The 21,400-nt window shown below is 44.1% G+C and overlaps 1 protein-coding gene across 4 annotated transcripts in view; it reads left to right on the top strand.

Moving 5' to 3' along the window:
• crebbpa (CREB binding lysine acetyltransferase a) overlaps positions 1-21,400 on the top strand; it is a 73,797-nt gene that overhangs the window by 22,012 nt on the left and 30,385 nt on the right. For 3 of the 4 annotated variants that reach the window (XM_080759184.1, XM_080759183.1, XM_080759181.1), the window contains exons 3-5: positions 12,179-12,449; positions 18,190-18,303; positions 20,597-20,836. In XM_080759184.1, the coding sequence (XP_080615310.1) occupies positions 12,179-12,449; positions 18,190-18,303; positions 20,597-20,836 (625 nt within the window). The remainder of the gene's footprint in view (positions 1-12,178; positions 12,450-18,189; positions 18,304-20,596; positions 20,837-21,400) is intronic. The other variant, XM_080759182.1, reaches the window with a different exon arrangement.

The raw sequence follows: 21,400 nt of genomic DNA, 5'->3' as shown, positions 1-21,400 counted from the left end.
AGCAAGAACAAAAAAAGCATGGGAATACATCACATAAAAACATTTATCATGAAACATGCTTAAGCTAAGAAAGTAACAGTGGAATATATCTATATAATGAAACTATACATATAAACTACTATGCTATACATATGTACTATGACGTGCTATGACTACATACAATGCAATTATAGTGCTGTCTTCATAACATGCTATAAGTCTGTGTCAAATGCTATCTAAGTCTACAGAAATGCTATCTAAGGGGGTGGGGTAAGTGCTATTTACTGACATATTTACTGACATATTCATTATTTGTATACCTTTTTAAAAAATGTGGGAATGGCTGATCTACAAGCTTACAACATGTCACAAAGTGATGCGTTGTAAAGCTTGTAGATGTGCTATTTGAGCTTTTTTAAATTTATGAAAAAACATGGAAACTATTTTATTTTTTGGCTTTCACCTTTTATATTATATATTTTTTTACGGAGGGATAGAGTTCTCAAACTCTGCCCAGGCCCGACCCGACGTTTTAGGGCCGGCCGGGCCTAAAATGTATACTAATCAGTAGGGCCGGGCCGGACCGGGCCTCGGGGCTCCATGAAAAGATAATATATAATATATATTGAATTATTTGTATTTATCTATTATGAAGATGGTGCTGACTGCAGGCGTTTCACTTTTACTCTGTGCAGAGTTCTCAAATTCTGCACAAACCCGACCAGGCCTGGCCCGACCTGATGTTTTAGGGCCGGGTCAGGCCTAAAGTCTATGCTAATTGGTCGGGCTGGGCCTCGGGCCTGATCAGTTAGAGCCCAGTTAGGGCCCGATGAGAACTCTATGGAGGGATAGACAGTAGGCTGACAGGATGATGGGGTGACATGTAGTAAAGGCCAGGACGGGATCGGGAGTCGGACCCTGCCAGACTGGGTTACCAGCCAAGGTGCCTAGACCGCTGAGCCACGGCCCAGGCCAACATGGAAACTATTATGACAAAAATAATTATGATAATCTCAAATAATTGTGATTTTCTCAAATAATTACGACAGGCCTAGATTTACTGAATCGAAACCCTAACCTTTCAGACATTCAACAGGCTTTTGACATTGGTATTGGCAATTTTAGATTCTCCTAACCATCTCCTTCCCTACATTGGTCCAATGTTCCGTCTGTGAAGATGGGTCTGGTTGGTAACGGTGGTCCATTCAGAGCTCAGGCTTATAGCCAAGGGCCCCCAAGACCAGGCCAGCAGCAGAATAACGGCCTGCCTCCCTTCCCCAGTGAGCTCAAAGGGGCTACCGTCACCAGTGTGCCAAACATGGTGAGTCCCTGTCTGCAAGCAATTTGACGCAAAACGTTGGGTATATATATCTGTCTCCACTAAACCGCCTTTCATAGTGTCATTGTACAGCAGGGAACACTGTAAACGGCTACCACCACTTTTATGACTTAACGGATGGCGGATGCTAATTTAATATTAATAATAAAACCAAAAATTAATTCATTTCATATGAAAAACATAAATTATCATGAGGTGAAAAGTCCTACGCACATCCAACAATAATAAAAAACTGAATTTAAATCTAGATAACACTTTCATATTCAAATAAAATTTGGGCCACTTGCTTCTAAAATAAAGAAGACCTTTTCTTAGGTATCAATTTATTTAAAACATTTACCACAGGATAAATATATTGCACTGCTGTAATCTAAGCATGACATGAAAATCTGTCGTACAGAAAAGTATGAAATCCAATTTCACAATCTGCGCACAAAACTGTTCACCAAACCGTCTTCTATGTTGTCCCAGCCCTAGTGTGTGGGAGGTGGCATGGCTTCTACAGTGAGACTGGTATACGTACGTAGTAGCTGCTGGTTGCAATTCTCAAAGAGGGAACAAGGTCATTCTTTTACACTGTTATTCTGTACTTTTACTTGAAAGCCTTCGGATGAGAAAACCGACTGGCAACAACAACCATCATGTCCCTCATATTCAGTATTTTCCTGTGCAATAATATCTGGTGGATATGGAATGATTCATTATGATTGTGGTGGGGAATCAGAGCTTTGTAATTTGTAGCTTGTAGAGCAGTGGCCCACCATGGCTTTTGTTAGAGGATGTTAGAGAGGATTTCTAGATGGGAACTGGGATGGATGGACCAGACAGACAGACACGTTTTTGAGTGGGATTCTAGCCTAGTTTTACCTTGGATATCTTAATTTTCGTCAAAATGTGGGCCTTTGGTCTCGGGTTCAAAATGGTCAAAGTGTGCTTTGCCCCTGGAGGTGCTGCTTGCAGCATTGTCAAGAACTGCAGTATAGCTCGAGAACTGCTCTTCTATGAGCGTCTGAGCACCTGAGTTCCTTTGTTTTGCCGCTGTACAGGTGCTTAAAGGGACACTTCACCCTTTTTGCAAAAGAATATATGTTAATGACGTTTAGGAGCTTTAGAACACTTTCCTGGGGGTATTTATGTGTGTAATATGTGGTTTTAGATATTTTAGATTGTAGCAGTGAGCCTGTTGACTCTGATGTCATGGACACTGGGCTCACTTCCTTCCTGGACTACATGTTGTCTGTAAGACAGCTCTCCCCCTATCCACAAGGAGGAGCAGTGCACCAAAGAATTATGGGAATTGTAGTCCAGGAAGGTAGTGAGACCAGTGTCCATGACATCAGAGACAACAGGCTCACTGCTACAATCTAAAATATCTAAAACCACATATTACACACATAAATACCCCCAGGAAAGTGATCTAAAGCTTCTAAACATCATTAACATATATTTTTTTGCAAAAAGGGTGAAGTGTCCCTTTAAGATGGGACTGTTTTGCCTTCCAGACTACTCTGTTTAATTTCTGTAGAAGTGACCAAGCCTGCTCGATTGTATCACTTGTAATCAATTGGTAATGAGTTTCCATGTGTGTGAGGGAGAGCACAGAGCAGGCAGAAAAATGTTTGCTGTGAAGAGAGAGGTTTGCTGTGCTGTTTCAACCCTACAGAAGAAGCATTGTCTGTAAGTTTAATGTTTATTTTATTTTAATGCAAAGGGAGCAAGACGCCTCCTTCCTGACTCCTGTCTCCTTTTGAGCTGTGCCTCCACTCTATTACGGAGCTATTGAACAGTACATTCGACATGACGACAACATTTTGTCACCATTCTGTTCCATTGATTAGATGGGAAAAAAAGTTCTACATTAATATTAATCGTTGGGCAAAAAAGGGATGAGGACTGACGGATACAGCGATCTCCATGTACGGGCATATCGGTCAGATCAGGTGCATGTAGAACTCTAGATGTGAGGCTGAATCTCATGGGACCTTTCATTAATTAATTAAATGCATGCATGTCATTTTAATGAAGGTCATTTTATTTTATGTAATTTGGCTTAATTATGACATGACATGACATCTTTCTCTCATGCCAGTCAGCCTGTTCGTGTGTGTCCTTGCCCTCACCCTTCCGCTTTGCTGTTTAAAAGTGACATTTGTAAAGCATGTTGAATTGCTTTGTTGATGAAATATGCTATGCGTTGCATGTGTGGTGTGATTATTAGCCCATAATTTATGCAGGTTTGATGCCTTCAATGTTGCTACATACTGTATGCAATACAAAAATAACGATTGCGGTGCATCAGCCCAGTATGGATTTATTTTAGAATGCCTTTAAAAAGTCCTTTTAACACCTCAAACAAAGAAATGTGAGAGACCATTACTGTATCAAAAGTAATCAACAAACTATACTTAAAAAAAAGAGGTCAAACATTGGCCAAATTGTCTAATATCTGTGTTAATATTTATCTGTGGAAGTGAGTCACACTAAATGTAGCCTTGTGTGTGTGTGTGTGTGTGTGTGTGTGTGTGTGTGTGTGTGTGTGTGTGTGTGTGTGTGCGCACGCGCAGCAATGGCGGCACGGTGGAAACGCCGGTGGACGCCAACTTTGCTTGTTCTCTAACATCTAACAACCGCACCCGTTCTAACTACGATCGTTAATGTAGTGGGCACAGCTTTTGGAACTTTTGCAACTCCTGTGGCGGTGGCTGTGTGTCAGGATATCACGTCAAGATGTAACCAGCGATGTAGTCTACTACCGGCGACCACGCTGCCTGTTGGTCCCTCCCGTGAACAACAGGTGCCGGGAGGAGAGGCAGTGGAGTGAGTGGACCCGGTGACTTCCCCGCGGTGTGTGTCGGTCCGCCATCGGGGCAGCGGTGTGTGGACTTCCAGGCCCATGAGAGCGGCTGTGGACTTGTGGAGGGTGCAGCGTCACCGGGAGAAACCCCCGGTGAGTCGGCAACTTCCCTACGGCAAGCGGACGCCGCATGTTGTCACCGGGCGGCGGTGTGAGAGTGAGACTGCTGGCTCCGTTCTCTCTGATGTCCACAGCGTGGGAGCGTTTGTGGGAGCGTTTGGAACTCTCGACAGTTTGGAGTGTCCATAGGATGAGGCAGAAGGACTTGCGAGGTGTTGTGCTGTCCCTGTTGTACTATCTATGCCACCATATGAGACTAAGCCTAGTCCTGAGCACCGTCGTGTGAACGAATATGGCTATCAGAGACGCTGCTGAGTGACATTCTTGCATGCTGTATCATGATTCCAAACACGTGTCATAGGCTTGTGATTGTAACATAACTGTACCCATACTGTTTGTGTCCTTATGCATTTTCCTTTTAAAGTGTGGACCAAATAAAATAATTCAAATGTGTGTGTGTGTGTGTGTGTGTGTGTGTGTGTGTGTGTGTGTGTGTGTGTGTGTGTGTGTGTGTGTGTGTGTGTGTGTGTGTGTGTGTGTCAGTCAATTTAACAAAGGTGCAGACGTTCCTAAATAAGCAGAGAGTGATCGACGTTTGTGCTACTGTATGCCATATTGAAGTGGACTCTGCTTTTCTCCCTGGAAATAAAAACGTCTGGGTTTCCGAGGCTACACTAAATGTAATGCCTACAATTCCAATTCAGCGTGAGGGGTTCCCCAGTTCGAATAGGATTATTTTGGGGGGAGGAAACCTGAGAAGCACTGATCTAGCATACACGACTACACATGCATACTGTAAACTGTAGGTGGAGAGACAAAACATTACCTGAACACATTCTGAACGGGAGCCCATTTTGGTGTTAGCATCATGTTATGCTTTAGCTATTGAAAAATCAAAAGAACGACTGACATTTTTAGAATCTGATCTCGGGTCAGAATGGGTTCATCAGACCAGTGTGTGTCCAGTGGAAACCTCGTATGAATCTGATCTCAGGTCAGAATGGGTTAACACGGTGGCATCTCAACAAAGCATGAAGTGAGTGGCAAAGGGAGTTTAATGTCGTGTAGGTACAGTAGGTGACTTTTCTGTTTGGATGTATGGGCTGTCAAGGCCAGAAAGTAGTTTTTGCCACACAGTACAGTACGTGTTCCCGCATAACTTCTGGGGATGATGAGGATGATGTTGTCACACTATTCCTATCAATTTAGTTTCTTTTTTTTACCCTTCCACCATACCATGTTTAAAGCACAACTTTTTTTTCCCTCTCAACCATGGTTCATGGTTCATGTTTTAGGTTATTAGAGAAAGTAAAAGATGAGTTGTTTTTAGCTATTTTTGACAGGGGGGAATTAAAAGATTTCAGTGCACTGTGCCTACACATGTCGCGACCGCAGGTCGCGACATGTGTAGGCACAATGCAAGGAATAAATGCATTCGCCATGTATCCGAAGGAAGTCTGATCCAATCACTTTTAGATTTCTCCAGTTTAATCCTGAGTTTAAGTTTTTTAGTGTTCAAGATCTAATTTTAGGCATGTTTAAGCCTCGAGGAAAATCCGTGTTGAGGTTCTTAATCCACTGTTTTTCATTAAAACGTCTTTGTCCTACTGTCCAGTTAGGATTGTGTTGAAGTCCAGCGCATTTTAGAGCTCCAATGCCGTGCGCCATAAAATGTTGCACCAATCTTGTGGTTGTCTTTTTGGCATTGTTAATATTGTATCTGTGTCGTCCCAGCCTAGTACCTATTGTTTTACCTGTCTCTCCGACATATTGTAGACCACATTTTTCACATGTGATTAAATAAATGCAGTTGCTGGTTCTGGCTGTTATTTGTTGTTTAATCTCCAAGACGCGTTTTGTGGTTCTATTTTTTACTAATTGTTTGGGTTTGAAGTATTCTGGTCCCTGGCGTGCTGGTGTGTTGATTTCTTTTAGCTTGCTGTGTACTAGATAATCTTTAAGGTTTTTATTTTTTCTGTAGGCCGATATAATTTTATAATCTTTTAGAAGATCGTCTGTTCGGTTCTCAAAATTCCTTTTTATTCTGTTGTTGGCTAGTGTGCTCTGTGTTGAATAACTGGTTATCAGGGCCAATTTGGGGCCTGTATCTCGCACTTTTATTTCTAAGAAGGTTTTTTGGGCTTTCCGGAGGAAGGTCCTAGTGTATCCTCTTAGTCTGAGGGCATTAAATAGAGTTTTACAAGCTATTTTGAAATCACTTCTTTGCGTGCAAATCCTATGGAATCTTAGTAGTTGTGATTTGACTATTCCTGTGTAGGAGTGTGTCGGGTGGAATGACGTTTTGTGTAATAGGGCGTGAGTGTCTGTTTCTTTAAAGAATACTTTTAAGTCTAGTTTCCCATTTGTGTTAAAGTTTGGGCCCTTGAAGATTGTTACATCAAGAAAGTCAATCCTTTCTGTGTGTGTCACATATTTTATCGTTATGGATCTATGATGGCTATTTAAAACATCAATAAATTCCTGGAATTCTTCTTGGCTATGTTCCCATATTCCAAATATATCATCTAGAAATCTATAGTAATGTGTTGGTTTAAGTCTGCATTTTTCTAGTGCGGTCTGTTCCCATATGCTCATGTAAATGTTTGCATAAGATGGTGCAAATCTCTTTCCCATGGCCGTGCCTTTGATTTGTAAATAGAATTTGTTGTTAAAGGAAAAATCATTCTGGGTTAGATTTAAGTCTAGTAATTGGAGTATTTCCTCCTCTGGTCGACTTGTGTCTGGGTATTTACTAAAGACTTCCCTGACTGCTTGGAGTCCTGATTCTGTTTCAATGTTTGTGTAGAGGCTGTCTATATCTATTGAAAATAGAAGGGCCTCCTTTCCTACTTTAATAGCTTTAATTTTGTCCACAAAATCGTAAGTGTCTTTTATAAAACTGGGGTGTTTTATCGACAGTGGGTTCAGGAAATATTCAATAAACTCTGCTGTCTGATACGTCTCGCTGCCACAGTCCGACACAATTGGTCTCCCGGGTGGAATTTCATATGGTATTGTCCATGAATCCGGGCTTTTGTGTATTTTTGGTAAAAGATAAAATATCCTAGCCCGTGGGCTATCCTGTCCTATTAAGTATTGGTGTTGTTTGGCGTTTATGTGCCTTTTGTCCTTAAGACTGTTTATGATGGCTATGGCCTTCGTAGCTGTCTGCATGTAAATGGGTTGGTCTAATTGCCTATAATGGTCCTGATTGTTGAGCTGTCTCTCACCTTCTAAAAGGTATTGGTGTCGATCCATAATTACTATGCAGGAGCCTTTGTCTGCTGGTTTGATAATGATTTGTTTGTTGTTGATTAGTTCCCTAAGTGCCCTGGTTTGTTCTATTGTGAGATTATCTTTTTCCTTAATGTGTCCTGGTATGCGTGTTACCGTATTCATGTCCTTCTGCATCAGTCGTTTAAGACTGCTTGGGATTAAATTCTCAGACGGTTCCCAGCTTGATTTTGGTCGAAAAGGCAGTATCTCCGTTCCTTGGTCCATTCCAAAGTGTGTAGCTAGTTTCAATCTGCGGTGATACTGAGAAAGGTCTTTCTTTAACCTGTTGGTTTGTTGTTTATAGATATCCAGTGTCGGGACAAAGGAAAGTCCCTTTTCCAGCAGTTCGGTCTGGTGTTGATCTGGCTGGAAGTAATGGGACAGATTAATTATGTTTGACTTGCCCCCCCTCCTTTCTGGGTTTATGGGGTCTATAAGTTTAAACTAGTAAGCCAATTTACAAGCATTGCTTTGCCTGTCTCTGTTGTCCAATGTACGTTATCAGGAACCACTTTAAACTCCCTGTCATCCAATTTAGGGAGGTAATTATAGGTAATAATATTGCGATTTAGCTCTCTCATGTTATCCTTATCCTTTAATGAGAAATTAGTTGAGTAGTTGACTAAAGGGACATGGATACTTGCAGTTGGGAAGGCGTTCTGTGCTGCTGCGATGGCCTCTCTCAATGCCCTCTGCGCTTGTTTTGGAGCGTGGCCTCTCTCGTTTATCCCAACCGACAGGATGCAATAGGCTACAGTGGTGTTGCTCGGTATCCTCTCTAGTAGGGCCTTCGTATGTTGGAAGCCCATTCCTGGGTAGCAATCCACTTGCAGATCTGGTCGTGTCAGAGATGGAAGTTGGCTCATGTTTGAGTCTCCTATGATGAGGATGCTTTTCTTTGGGAATAGTCTCCAACGTTGGTTCTTCTTCCCGGTGTTGATGTGTTTGTAGACTTCCCCTGGGGTCCTTGGCTCGTCTATTTCTGGTTCATCTGATTCCTTTTCTCGGTTCTCTCCTGGGTCTGTCCTGGTCCTCCTAGGGGCTGCTTCTGTGTCCTGGGTCCGGTCCTGTGTAGTCTTCTTCTTTGTTGGTTCCGTCCTGTTGTGGTCAGTCCTCTGGGGTTTTGGCGTGCCATTTGGATTGGCTCTCCTACTTCGTGTTTGCCTCTGCGGTGGGCTCTTCTGTGGTGGTAGGGTCAGGGAGGGGAACTCTACTTCCGATAGATCCGTTCTAGGGGGGACCTGTACTATGGTTGGTAGTATTGTCTTGGAAATAAGTATGGTGGGGAACATGGGGGGGGTCGAGGTCAGAGAGGGTGGGGAGAGAGGGGCATTGGATACACAAGGGGGGGTTTTTTTTGGAGAACGATGGGGAGTGGACACAGGTATATCAGGATCAGAGGAAGGAGGAGGAGGGGGGGGTGGGGGTAAAGTGGGAATAGGCAGAGAGACAGTAGTAGGAGGGGGAGGGGTAGAAATGACAGTTCTATTTGATCTGAGCTGTGTGATCATAAGTTGGGCTTTGTTTATCTCCAAATGTGTTGTTGTGGGGGGGGGGGCGGGGGCATTCGAACAAGTGGCTAAATATGTTTTTCTTCCTACAAAATTTTACAGCTATTTCTTTATTATTATTTACTAGACCCCAGGAAATTACATCTGCCCACAAAAGATCACAGGATCTATTGAATGTGAATGGGGAAGTGACCTACAGTACTGCTACTGCACACTATATACAGTATGGCATCCCCCTTCACATTCAGCCTAATGCCTGATGCCTACTCACTTCTAAGTTCTAATCAGTGGTGGAAAATTACTCTAATGTTTCAAAAGTATCAATACATGTAGAAACACTGTTACAAGTCTGGTATTCTCTCTCTCTCTCTCTCTCTCTCTACTAAATTTCAGTCTCAGTCCAATACTTTAGTTTTATATTGTATTTAACCATTAGTTGGCAATGGCAGCAGTTATGCTGTCAGGCCCGACAATTTAACTCCCCGAACGCCCGGGGTTATTTAATCCATTAAATCATGGCGCCCAGCGATTCATAGCAGCGGAGCACGTTTAGCGACGGACAGGATGTTATCCCGGATGTGGCTGAAGTAGCTAGATGTAGCCAAAACACTCTCGATGCGATCGACAACGGGAGGTATGATTAACACCGTCTAACACACAATCTTTTCTTGATTGATGATTTAGATCAAGAGTTAACGTTTTAAGATTTTCGATCTCTTCGGCTAAAATGGGGGGGGGGGGGGACAATTTCAATGACGTCCCACCGGAAAATAACATCCAGTGTTGTGCAACAGACGCTCCCAGCCTGTGGAGAGATGTGATTGGTTTTGATATCAATAATCTCCGTCTTTTTGATCAATCTTCCTCTTGAGCGCTGGGCGTTACTAATTGATAGGGCGGAGAACTCCGTCCTGTGTGCTCAGGGTGTTGAGGCCCGGCCCTAGCTGGGCCCTACCTGGGCCCTACCTGGGCCCTACCTGGGCCCTCCTCAAACCCTGTACATTCAATACACTGCCCCCGCTGCCACCCTTGGATACAGGGCTCGAAATTAACTTTTTTACTTGGTAGCACTGGTGCTCCCAAATTCAGAATGAAGGAGCACCAGAAAAAAATTAGGAGCACCCACCAAAATTTTACGAGCACCAATATGTAATCGATTTTTTACATTCATTATTATTACACTTGTAGCCTACAACAGTGGTTCCCAACATTTTTCATGTCAAGCACCCTCAAATTGACACTCATTAGCCCACGGACCCCCATTTGAAAATATATGCCAGGGACCCCCATATGAGAAGATTTTTACGGCTCTAGCAGTGATTTTCAGTTATTTACATTTCAAGGACCCCCAGTTTGACCTGAATTAGGCTACCGTTCCCCATTTCTATCTCTGGGACCCATAAAATCAAAGTTAATTTAACTGAGTGTACAAATGTACAGTGAAATTGGTTTACCCATAGTATGTAGTATACACTCTCAGAGTTTCAGACCAGGGTCCATTTGGTTCCTAACTATCATATTTAACCGAGGACCCCTAGGGATCCCCGGACCCCACTTTGGGAACCACTGGCCTACAAGCCAGTTGGTATGAGATGCTATTTTTGTGGCAATAAACCAGTTGAAAATATAATTAAATTCTAAATACTGTCTCTGCTATAATTTCTGAATGTGTAAATGGCTACAAAACCCTTTGTTTTATGTAGGCCTGCTTTTTGATTGAAGTAAAAAAATAATATATATATGTATATATACTGTATATATTTATGAGAAGTTATTTTCATAACGTCATCATAAATGTGTGTGTGTGTGTGACTCCACACATTCCATTCAATTGAGCCCTTTTGTTGTCTCTCACAGCTGAGGACCTCAGGTCCAGCTGATGTTGATCACCCAATCAGTCCACGGACTGACGGGAGGTTAGAGGAAGTAGAAGAAGCCAAGGAGATATTTCTTTAAACAATCATAACTCTGGACAGGAATGGACTAGGAACTTACTTTTTTTTTTGACATGCTCAGATCTTTATGCTCTACAAGTTTAAATCATCTCGCGGGACGGAACCGGCCCGCGACACTTTCGGTCGCGATCGTTTTGGTCGCACTACAGTAATTATATGCAGTAGCACTGGTGCGCCCAGTTATATTTTGAGATCGCACAGATTAAAATTCAGGCGCATTTGCGACCAAAATGGTCGCTATTTCGAGCCCTGGGATATATATGGAGCTGACCTGTTCTGACATTCCATATGTTGATCTGACCTCGTCACACCCTGTACACAATATACGCTCCATATATGGCCAGTGCACGTGACCTTCTCGCCCTCTGGCGTCTTTCTGGTCCAGTCAGTGTGACTGTGTGTGTGTGTGTGTAACCTACTAGATATGCATGTACCTGTAGTAGTAGTAGTAGTAGCTGGGCTTTAGATCGAATCACTGTTTTGTTTGGAACAGAATCCAGGCTTTCCTCAGGTACTATGGAAAGCCTGGTAAGCACTGAAGTTATGCGATAATGTTTCAAGTTGGAGCAATTACTACCCAAGAACACGGCTAGATGTTCAGCAATTCAGCAGTAGCTAGGCTGGCCTTACTACCAAAGAACGTATCCACTGACTATTCTGAGGTGATTCATGTTTGCCTCCAATCCAATATTTGTTTTGGCTCCAGCTAACGCTGTGACATTCACGATGTGCAGATAAAGGGTTTGTTAGACCAAGGTGTCCTGGCACGTTGGACTGGAATTGATGTGTCACTGCTATGGATCTATTGAGTTGTTATTATCACCAGTAGTGATGCACCGAATATTCGGCCGCAGAAAATATTCGGCAGAAAATGGCTAAAAATGCCTATCGGCCTATTCGGTTTCAGCCCAAATAGGCAGAAAATATATCACCGAATAGTGTATGCAATTAATGCATTCAATAGGGCTGAATAAATGTTTTATGGACCCATAATAGTGATTATTATTTAAGTTAAGTTTTGCCATAACCATTTATTTTGCCATAAATCAGGTAGCTTTAAGGTACGGCCATGACAGCAATGGTAGGAAAAAAGATGTATAATATTAATCATATTCGGATATTCCGTATTCGGTTTTCGGCCAACTGTTTCCTATATTCGGTATTCGGTTTCGGCTAAAGGCTGGTCTTTTTCTTCCCCTCGCAGCAGCTCCAACAGCAGCCCCAGCAGCAGGCCGCCATGCTGTCCCTGGCTGCCGGCGGCGGTGTGGTGGCGGTCCCGGCCACCGGCCCCACGGCCGACCCGGAGAAGCGCAAGCTGATCCAGCAGCAGCTGGTCCTGCTGCTCCACGCGCACAAGTGTCAGCGGCGGGAGCAGGCCAACGGGGAGGTGAGGGCCTGCGCCCTGCCCCACTGCCGCACCATGAAGAACGTCCTCAACCACATGACCCACTGCCAGGCCGGCAAGTCCTGCCAGGGTGAGTCACTGACTGACGCAGCATACATCATTTACAGTAGAGTTCAGCAACACTTGCAATTGCAGTGATGTAAATGGGTTTTCAATGTAATGAGTCCAGGGGGTGCAGGGATGGTCTTTTTAGATGAGTCCCACACTTCAATGACGTTAGGAGTCATGTTTTGCAAACAATGTTTTTACAAATTGCAGCATTTAACTCCCATTTCATTGCGAAAACAGTGAGCACTTACTATGAGACCTAGCAGATCATGTCTGTCTGTGTGTGTGTCTGTCTGTCCCGCTATCCAAATATGGAGTGTGTTGCATCAGCAATCACTCAGCTCCATATATGGGCACAAAAGGGACCAGGTCCACTCAGCTCCATATATGGGCACAAGGGGCACCATATAAGGAGTCCCCAAAGCAGCTATACGTCCAAAACCCAAATATGTACGAGCTGCGTTCGCTTCCCGCGTTTGCACGTCTTACTCGTTTTATATGGTTATAATGTGGTTATATTCATGTAGAAAACAGAAGAAGAAATTGTTATTATAACTAAAGCTAGCAAAATAAACTAGAATAAAAAAACATTACAGTAGTGGATCCCGTGGATGCAGAGGTTGTTGTTTTATTGCGTCCCTTAACTATAAACTGCGTTTTGGGATGCAAAATGCACCCTATTGTAATCTCTGCTATTGATTTAGACCGGGCCCGACACCGACAAGCTCATAGCGCGCCACCGAGTGGCGCGCTATGAGCTTGTCGGTCTGCTATTTTTGAAAAATCGAAGAACGACTGACATTTTTTAAATCTGATCTCAGGTCAGAATGGGTTAATCAGACCAGTGTGTGTCCAGTAGAAACCTCGTATGAATCTGATCTCAGGTCAGAATGGGTTATAGTATGAAGCCCAACACACACCGGGTGCGCAGCGACGCGGCACAAGTGTTGCCACGCGGCAACGCCTGGAAAATAGAACGGTGGCGTATCGGAGCGTCAGGTGAGGCGTGAACGCGCGTCGGACGCCGCCGGTGTGCGATAGTAGGTTCATTGAAAATAACGGAGGCGGCTGTTTTGACGCGCGGCGTTCGCAGACGGTGTGGGAGGCCCTTAACACATCGCACCGCACATGCTCACAAAGTGCTATTCAATCAAACAATCAGCGCCAGCGGGAGGCGATTATTGGTAGCTTAATTTGCCATGGCCCATGGGCAGGATCGAGTTATTTACTCATACTCAACTCTTCACTGTTTAACAGCTAATAAATCAAACTATTTATATTAAGCCAACCATCGCGGTTTACATGTTGTCATGGAGGACGATCACATCCACCGTGGGTGAGTCCAACCTAGGCTAATGCCGTCCTCCTCTCTTCAGTGGTTCTTCCAGCTGCGCCCCATAATGTAACCTCAGTCCCTACACTCATTCTGTAGGTCCTGACCTACAGAATTAGCGTAGGGACTGAGGTTCACACGGGCCTACGTTCACTGCTGCTGCTTGCAGCACGTGCGTTGCAAGCTTGCAACAACAAGCGGTGCTGCTGCTTGCCTTGCAGACAGTGCGCTCCACCGCCTTAATATATAGGCTACTCTAAAGTGCACCATGTGTCCTGGTTAACCAGGAAACACACGGAGAGACAGACTAGTCGGATCGTTTTTATTCATTATTCATATGTTTTGCCTGCCTGTCGCCCCTGCGTTCTTTTCATGGATGGAGCTTGGATCCATGGATGTTTGATAGCTACAGAAACACATCATCACATTCTGGTTTCAGGTCTCATAGACCCGACGAAGAATGTGTGGGATTCTGTCATTTATCTCCTTAACTACAGGATTTATTTACAATAGTCACCATTGAAATGCTAGTGCGATTTTGCAGTTAATTTTGGAAAAAGACCCTGCTGCTACGGGCGGCGGTTAGGGACATTAGACTGAATCAATGGCAGTGGCAGTAAAATAATCAATTCAGTCCTTTCTCCATTCCCTCTCTCTTCCTCTTCCTTTTGCCTGCTGTCCATGTGAGGCCAGTAGCTCTTGCCCTGAGCTCTTGCATAGCTTCCCTCACTCAGCCTCTTGTTTGTCACGCCACTTGTCGTGTCCTAATCCTAAGACATGACACGGGGAGGGATTTCCACCTTGAACAAAACACCTCCCTGTGGGCCTGCCTGTTGACTTTAGTCCTCTGCAGCGAGAGCTGGCCCCAAACATTCAACAATTGTTCCGAATAAGCCTGCAACTAACAACAATTTTGTCAAATACGTTTTTTATTGAGAACAGATTATACATTTCTACACAGAGTAAATAAGTAGAATAATCGCTAAGAAAATAATTTCTAGACTGTGTAGACTGTACAGTCTAGCAATTATTTTATTATTCGATTATTCTATTCATTATTGTTTTGTTTGAATAAAACTAAATTGATTAGTCGAGTCAATTGAGCCATACACAATGTTGTGTACGAGTAAGACCCGCAAGCACGGGAGCAGCGCATGTCGGACCGTCGCTTTTTCGCATCGCAGCGAATGTCCCCCCGCTGTGGAGCAGACCGTTGCCCCGTCGGCTAGAATGCTGTCGGAAAAAAGGCTGCCTCCCGTGTAAAATAACATGCCCAAAATAGGGATGCCAGTTGAAACTGTTGCAGCCCTATTGGACTTAACTGTCTATTTATGCTATATTTATTTGTTCAGATTGTTCGTGATTTATTGTACTGTAATTTTGAAGAATTTGACTGTATTCTTAACTTTCAAACGTGCAGGAATGTTTGTACGGAAACACCAGTGAATGTCTGAAGCTTAAAACATGACGGTTCAGGCCAGAACTATCCACATCCCGGCGCTGTCCCTCGTTCCGCTGTGCACTTTATACATTCCGCTTTCTGTCGTCTGCTGTCTGGCTCTTGAATTCCCTTAATTTGTTACAACCTGCACTACTACCAGTAAGACGCGCAAACGCGGGAAGCGAACGCAGCTCGTACATATTTGGGTTTTTGGGTTTTTTAAGATTTATTTTTAAGCTATTCTTTTTTTAAAGTTTTTAACTTAGCCATAACCATATAAGGAGTCCCCAAAGCAGCTATACGTCCAAATATGGAGTGTGTTGCATCAATCACAAACAAATCACTCCGCTCCATATATGGGCACAAAGGGGGGACACACCGACAGACATGATCTGCTAGGTCTCATAGTAAGTGCTCACTGCGTTCGCAATAATACTCAAATTTCCATCAAAAGTATCATTTATATTTGGCTCAATCCCCTGTATTGGTCGTGGACTATACTTGTTGATGTTTAATTGTACAATTATTGCATAATTAACCAGAGAGTAAGAATACTGTATGTTCGTCAACAAGCCAAAATAATTTCAAGCTAGAGTCAGTTGAAGGGTATTGTATTTTGGCTCCCACTATATTGAGTCTGGAGTGTGATATACAGTACCTGCTAATGTAATTGTTACGTGTGTTAATGCATCCCCCCTAACAGGTGTGAAGCCATGCAGTAAGTGTCCCTTGTGTGTTAAGCAGTATAGCCAGGCTGCCTGCCAACTGTCTGCTTTAGGGTCTGTCTTGGACTAGTCCAACCAAGCATGGCGTTCTTATGTCCTGTTGGCACGGACACGGCCAAGTGACGAGTAACATGATCTGCGGAGTTGTACACCAAGAACATGCTGTTTGGTTCTCTGGCCCAAACAACCGTCCTAGATGGAAATTGGGTGCAGTCACACTCACAGTGTGCCGAATCAGAGGACACACTCATTGCATTATCGAACCATTCATTTACTATTTGCATTGATGCAAACAAACGTTCGCTCTGAAAGAATATATATTCAAAGATTTGTGCCGCATTTTCACGATTTTTTCTAAAATAGCAGACCGTACAAGCTCGTAGTGGCGCGCTATGAGCTTGTAGATCTGCTATTTTTCAATAGCTAAAGTATAACCTAATGCGTAGTTAACCCATTCTGACCGGGAACCCGTTTTGGTGTTAGCATCATGTTATGCTTTAGCTATTGAAAAATAGCAGATCTACAAGCTTGTAGGTCTGCTATTTTTGAAAAATCGAAGAACGACTGACATTTTTTAGAATCTGATCTCAGGTCAGAATGGGTTGATCAGACCTAGTGTGTGTCCAGTGGAAACCTCGTATGAATCTGATCTCAGGTCAGAATGGGTTAAAGCACCAAAAGGGGTTCGCGCCCAGAATGGGTTAAACTGGTCTCTAGGCTATGCTCAGTGCATGTCTGTATGCACATGCAGCCTGCCAGAACCCTAGAAAACGCTGTTAAATTAACCGTCTAGCCTGCCAGACATGTAGCTTCGTTATCCAGGGGTTTATATTCTTTAATCCATGTTTTGATCCGATCGTATCGTTAGCCACCGTTCGTTAGCACAACAGTCCAAGTGGGACAGTGGCCGTGGCCATTTTGAAGATGCACGTGCATTCACTTGCATTCAATGGTCTGCGTTCAAATGCCCTGTATCTCCAACCCGGGTTAAAACGGCCGACAGCAGGCGCTGTGATACTCGCTGTCGGGTTGTTTCTACACTGAGTGAGAGAACAACTGGTCAAGACACCACACACAGCATTCTGTCATTGTAACATGCGGTTACAGATATTTGGCTCTTCAAAATAAGTGTTACGCGCGATAAAACCTTGGCAATGCGCGATTTAAAGCTGGCGGCAAGACGGTTAATGGAAAAAAGCTGAACCTAATGCCATTGTTCAGTTGAGCACGATGCCCAGAATGTGTTTCAAGACACCTGTGTTTACTTGGTAAGCAGGTGTTTTACTCCTGCAATACCCAGATGCCTGATTACTAAAAAGTATTCCATATGTACTATTTTTTGTTATTTCCACAAAATAAAATTGCTTGATTCTTGACTACTACTACTGTACAACATAAAATAATGTTTTTGTTTTAATAAACCGTAGCAGAAAAGGTTTTTGAATGGAAACGTATTGGGAGCTTTTTATGTAAAGCTTCTACCTGCTGATCTGTCTCTTCCTGTCTCTCCCAGTGGCACACTGTGCTTCTACCTGCTGATCTGTCTCTTCCTGTCTCTCCCAGTGGCACACTGTGCTTCTACCTGCTGATCTGTCTCTTCCTGTCTCTCCCAGTGGCACACTGTGCTTCTACCTGCTGATCTGTCTCTTCCTGTCTCTCCCAGTGGCACACTGTGCTTCTACCTGCTGATCTGTCTCTTCCTGTCTCTCCCAGTGGCACACTGTGCTTCTACCTGCTGATCTGTCTCTTCCTGTCTCTCCCAGTGGCACACTGTGCTTCTACCTGCTGATCTGTCTCTTCCTGTCTCTCCCAGTGGCACACTGTGCTTCTACCTGCTGATCTGTCTCTTCCTGTCTCTCCCAGTGGCACACTGTGCTTCTACCTGCTGATCTGTCTCTTCCTGTCTCTCCCAGTGGCACACTGTGCTTCTACCTGCTGATCTGTCTCTTCCTGTCTCTCCCAGTGGCACACTGTGCTTCTACCTGCTGATCTGTCTCTTCCTGTCTCTCCCAGTGGCACACTGTGCTTCTACCTGCTGATCTGTCTCTCCCCGTCTCTCCCAGTGGCACACTGTGCTTCTACCTGCTGATCTGTCTCTCCCCGTCTCTCCCAGTGGCACACTGTGCTTCTACCTGCTGATCTGTCTCTCCCCGTCTCTCCCAGTGGCACACTGTGCTTCTACCTGCTGATCTGTCTCTCCCCGTCTCTCCCAGTGGCACACTGTGCTTCTACCTGCTGATCTGTCTCTTCCTGTCTCTCCCAGTGGCACACTGTGCGTCGTCCAGACAGATCATCTCCCACTGGAAGAACTGTACGAGACACGACTGTCCCGTCTGCCTGCCGCTGAAGAACGCCAGTGACAAGCGGACCCAGCAACGTGAGTACACCGTGCTCGTTTCTGACCGACAACTTGACTGACACCAAGACAATCCAATCCGACAATGTATTGCCGTCAATTTCGTTGGCCATTTCTGACATGCACAGAGAATACTGTACGTGGATTGATGTCTCCGATCATCACTAGACTACTCTTAAATGAAAGACAAATTATTTTAGACTTCAGGAAGGAAGTCTACAATTGTTATATTTAAGGTTTTCTTCATTTCTACAAGTCAAAGAGTTCTGCGTTATTGTTTTTTTTTTTGCCAGTCTAATTTCAGTGCTTGGTGTGGTTGCTTGCTGCTACATTTCCCAGTGACTTCCAAGGTTTCAAGTTCAGTTTTTGTTTGCTGGAAGGCTAAAGGCCTTGCGCTTCCTTATCAGTAGTATGGTCAATGGTCATCACTTCTCAATCAACTTCTCACTTTGTCCAACTATACATCCTGCATATGGCATAATGATATATTATGAAATGTAAAAACAATTGAGGTACAATGCGAAATAATTGCTTAAATGCCTTCAAACCGCTATTTAGAAGGTGTACAAACAATTGGCTTATATTCTTATAGCCTGCTCAGGCTTCTTGGGAACCCCCCTCCACTTTGTGTCCCATATGGTCAAAATGTATTTGTTCTGTGTTTTACATATGTTTTTTGCACTCAAAAGGGCTGATTAATCACTGTGGAAAATGTGATTTCTTACCCCCAAAATGACTTGTTTTCTATCAATTACACACCCCATAAAGCCTGGAAATAATGGAGATTTTTTTTTATTTCGTTTTTGTCACATTCCTGAGCCTATAACTTTGATGACCTCACATGGCTGCATGTCAGGAGCTGGTTGGTGCAGCTGCTGTATGTTCTGTGTGTTGGAAACGGAGAGCGGGAGCGCTCTGAGCAGAGTGAGGGAGCGTTGAGACTTGAGCCCACCAGTTGAGACGGTTTATTTCCTGCAATGTGCTTGCTCGTCCACGCCACTGTGGCTGAGGGCTGAGCATGAGCCCAGAGTCCAGGCCAGTCCTGCTGGGCTGGTAATCTGACACACAGGAGGAATGGGAGTTGGGTTGGGGGAGACCGGAAAGATGTGAGGTGGAAGAGACTGGGGAGAGAGAGGGGTAGTGTGCTGAAGTGGGGCTACAGAGAGATTTGTTAATTTAGTTAACCCATTTTGGACTGAGGTCGATTAAAAAACCATAGAAACATGTTTCCATGTCAGTGGTGCTCAACCTTTTTCATGTCAAGGACCCCCAGAATTGTCTCTATTGGGCCGCGGACCCCCATCTCAAAATATGTAGTTCCAGGGACCCCCCTGAAGCCAATATTTTAGTTAAAAATGTTCTCTCTGAAATATATATTCAAAGATTTGCACCACATTTTCATGACTTTTCAAAAATAGCAGACCTACAAGCTCGAACTTGTAGATCTGCTATTTTTCAAATAGCTAAAGTAGAACAGAATGCTTGAAACACCAAAAGGGGATCCCGCACGAAACGGGTTAATAACAGTTGTTCTCTTTATGACGTCTTGTCTTGGCTTCCCCCACTTCTTCTTAACCCATTCTGAACGGGAACCCATTTTGGTGTTAGCATCATGTTATGCTTTACCTATTGAAAAATAGCAGATCTACAAGCTCATATCGCGCCACCGAGTGGCGCGATACGAGCTTGTAGGTCTGCTATTTTTGAAAAATCGAAGAGCGACTGACATTTTTTAGAATCTGATCTCAGGTCAGAATGGGTTCATCAGACCAGTGTGTGTCCAGTGGAAACCTCGTATGAATCTGATCTCAGGTCAGAATGGGTTAATCTCACCACTGTGCTTCTCGGCTTCTGTCATTGCTGAGAGCATTCCAGGGTTTGTTTATCTTTGTTTGGTTTGCGTTTTGTAAAGTACAATGAATGCCACGACGTGTGCCTTCTCCTGCCAAGCCAAACAACACGCAGGACTTCTTTGTTCCGTCTCCTCCGATTTCTCTCTCACATCATATGGAATACGTTTTTTAGCTCAACCGAGGCCTGACCCCCCAGAAAAATATGCAACTGTCCCCGGAAGGGATTTATGCATTTATTTATTTAAGTTTGTTTAAAGCTTTTATCCTTAGATGTAATGCTCTGTTTTAATTTAAACTACTCTCCCTATGACTTCAGTTTAAGAAGTGATAGTTTAGGATTGTGTGCATTTGTGGTATTTTGGAGTTGCCACTGCTCCACGGCCACCCAACACAAATACAAACACTGTACTTATTTGGTGACGGATTAATTGATGACGCCAGCATAATGTTTCTCCTTGCAGCCATGCTAAGCTCCCCCAACGCGAGCCACCAGAACTCCATGGCCTCGGTGGGTGCAGGCCAGCCCAGCGCCCCTACCATCAACACCTCCACCACCATCGACCCCAGCTCCATGCAGAGGGCCTACGCGGCACTGGGGCTCCCCTACAGTAGCCAGGCTTCGGCCCAGCAGGCTCCGGGACCCGGTCAGACGGCTGCTCAGGGGCAGCTAGCGCAGCAGATGAGACCCGTCAATGCACTTAGTAAGGCTCTTTAAACTACACTAAATGTGGATTATTTATGGCTATGGGGCAGACGACAACATTACAGCTTTCTTCAACAGTTTGAGATGGGTTTTTTGTGTGTCATGGATGCATGAGAATAATACTATGAATTATGTTTTGCATGTGATTACTATTCAATGCGTATAGTGTCAGCCAAGTATTTTAATTGGTCATAGTAGACTTTCCTGCTCTGCTCAAATTACTATTCGAGCCACACCTCAACCGTGCTCAAGTGAGAGTAGAGCGGTGCCCGTTGGGCACTGGCCTACTTGGAACAGTGCAAGTTGTAAATGCAACCCCACCCAGTTATTACTTGCGCAAGCAGAGCGCTCAAGTAATCATTTCGCTTGGTCTCTTCGAAGTGAAGCCAAGTTTTCTTCAACCGTAAGTCTGTGCCTGGTTTGCTGGGACTAGTTACAAGTTACAACATTACGTCATATACACACCATGTACTCTGGTCCCGGTTCTCAACGATGACGTAATGTTGTAACTGGTCCCAGCAAACCAGGCACAGATTTACGGTTGAAAAAAACTTGGCTTCAC

The sequence above is a fragment of the Protomyctophum bolini genome (assembly GCF_963924005.1).
Source record: "Protomyctophum bolini genome assembly, chromosome: 3".
NCBI classification, from domain to species: Eukaryota; Metazoa; Chordata; class Actinopteri; order Myctophiformes; family Myctophidae; genus Protomyctophum; species Protomyctophum bolini.
Note: the sequence above shows the minus strand (reverse complement) of the source record. Positions and strands in the feature narration are given on the sequence as shown.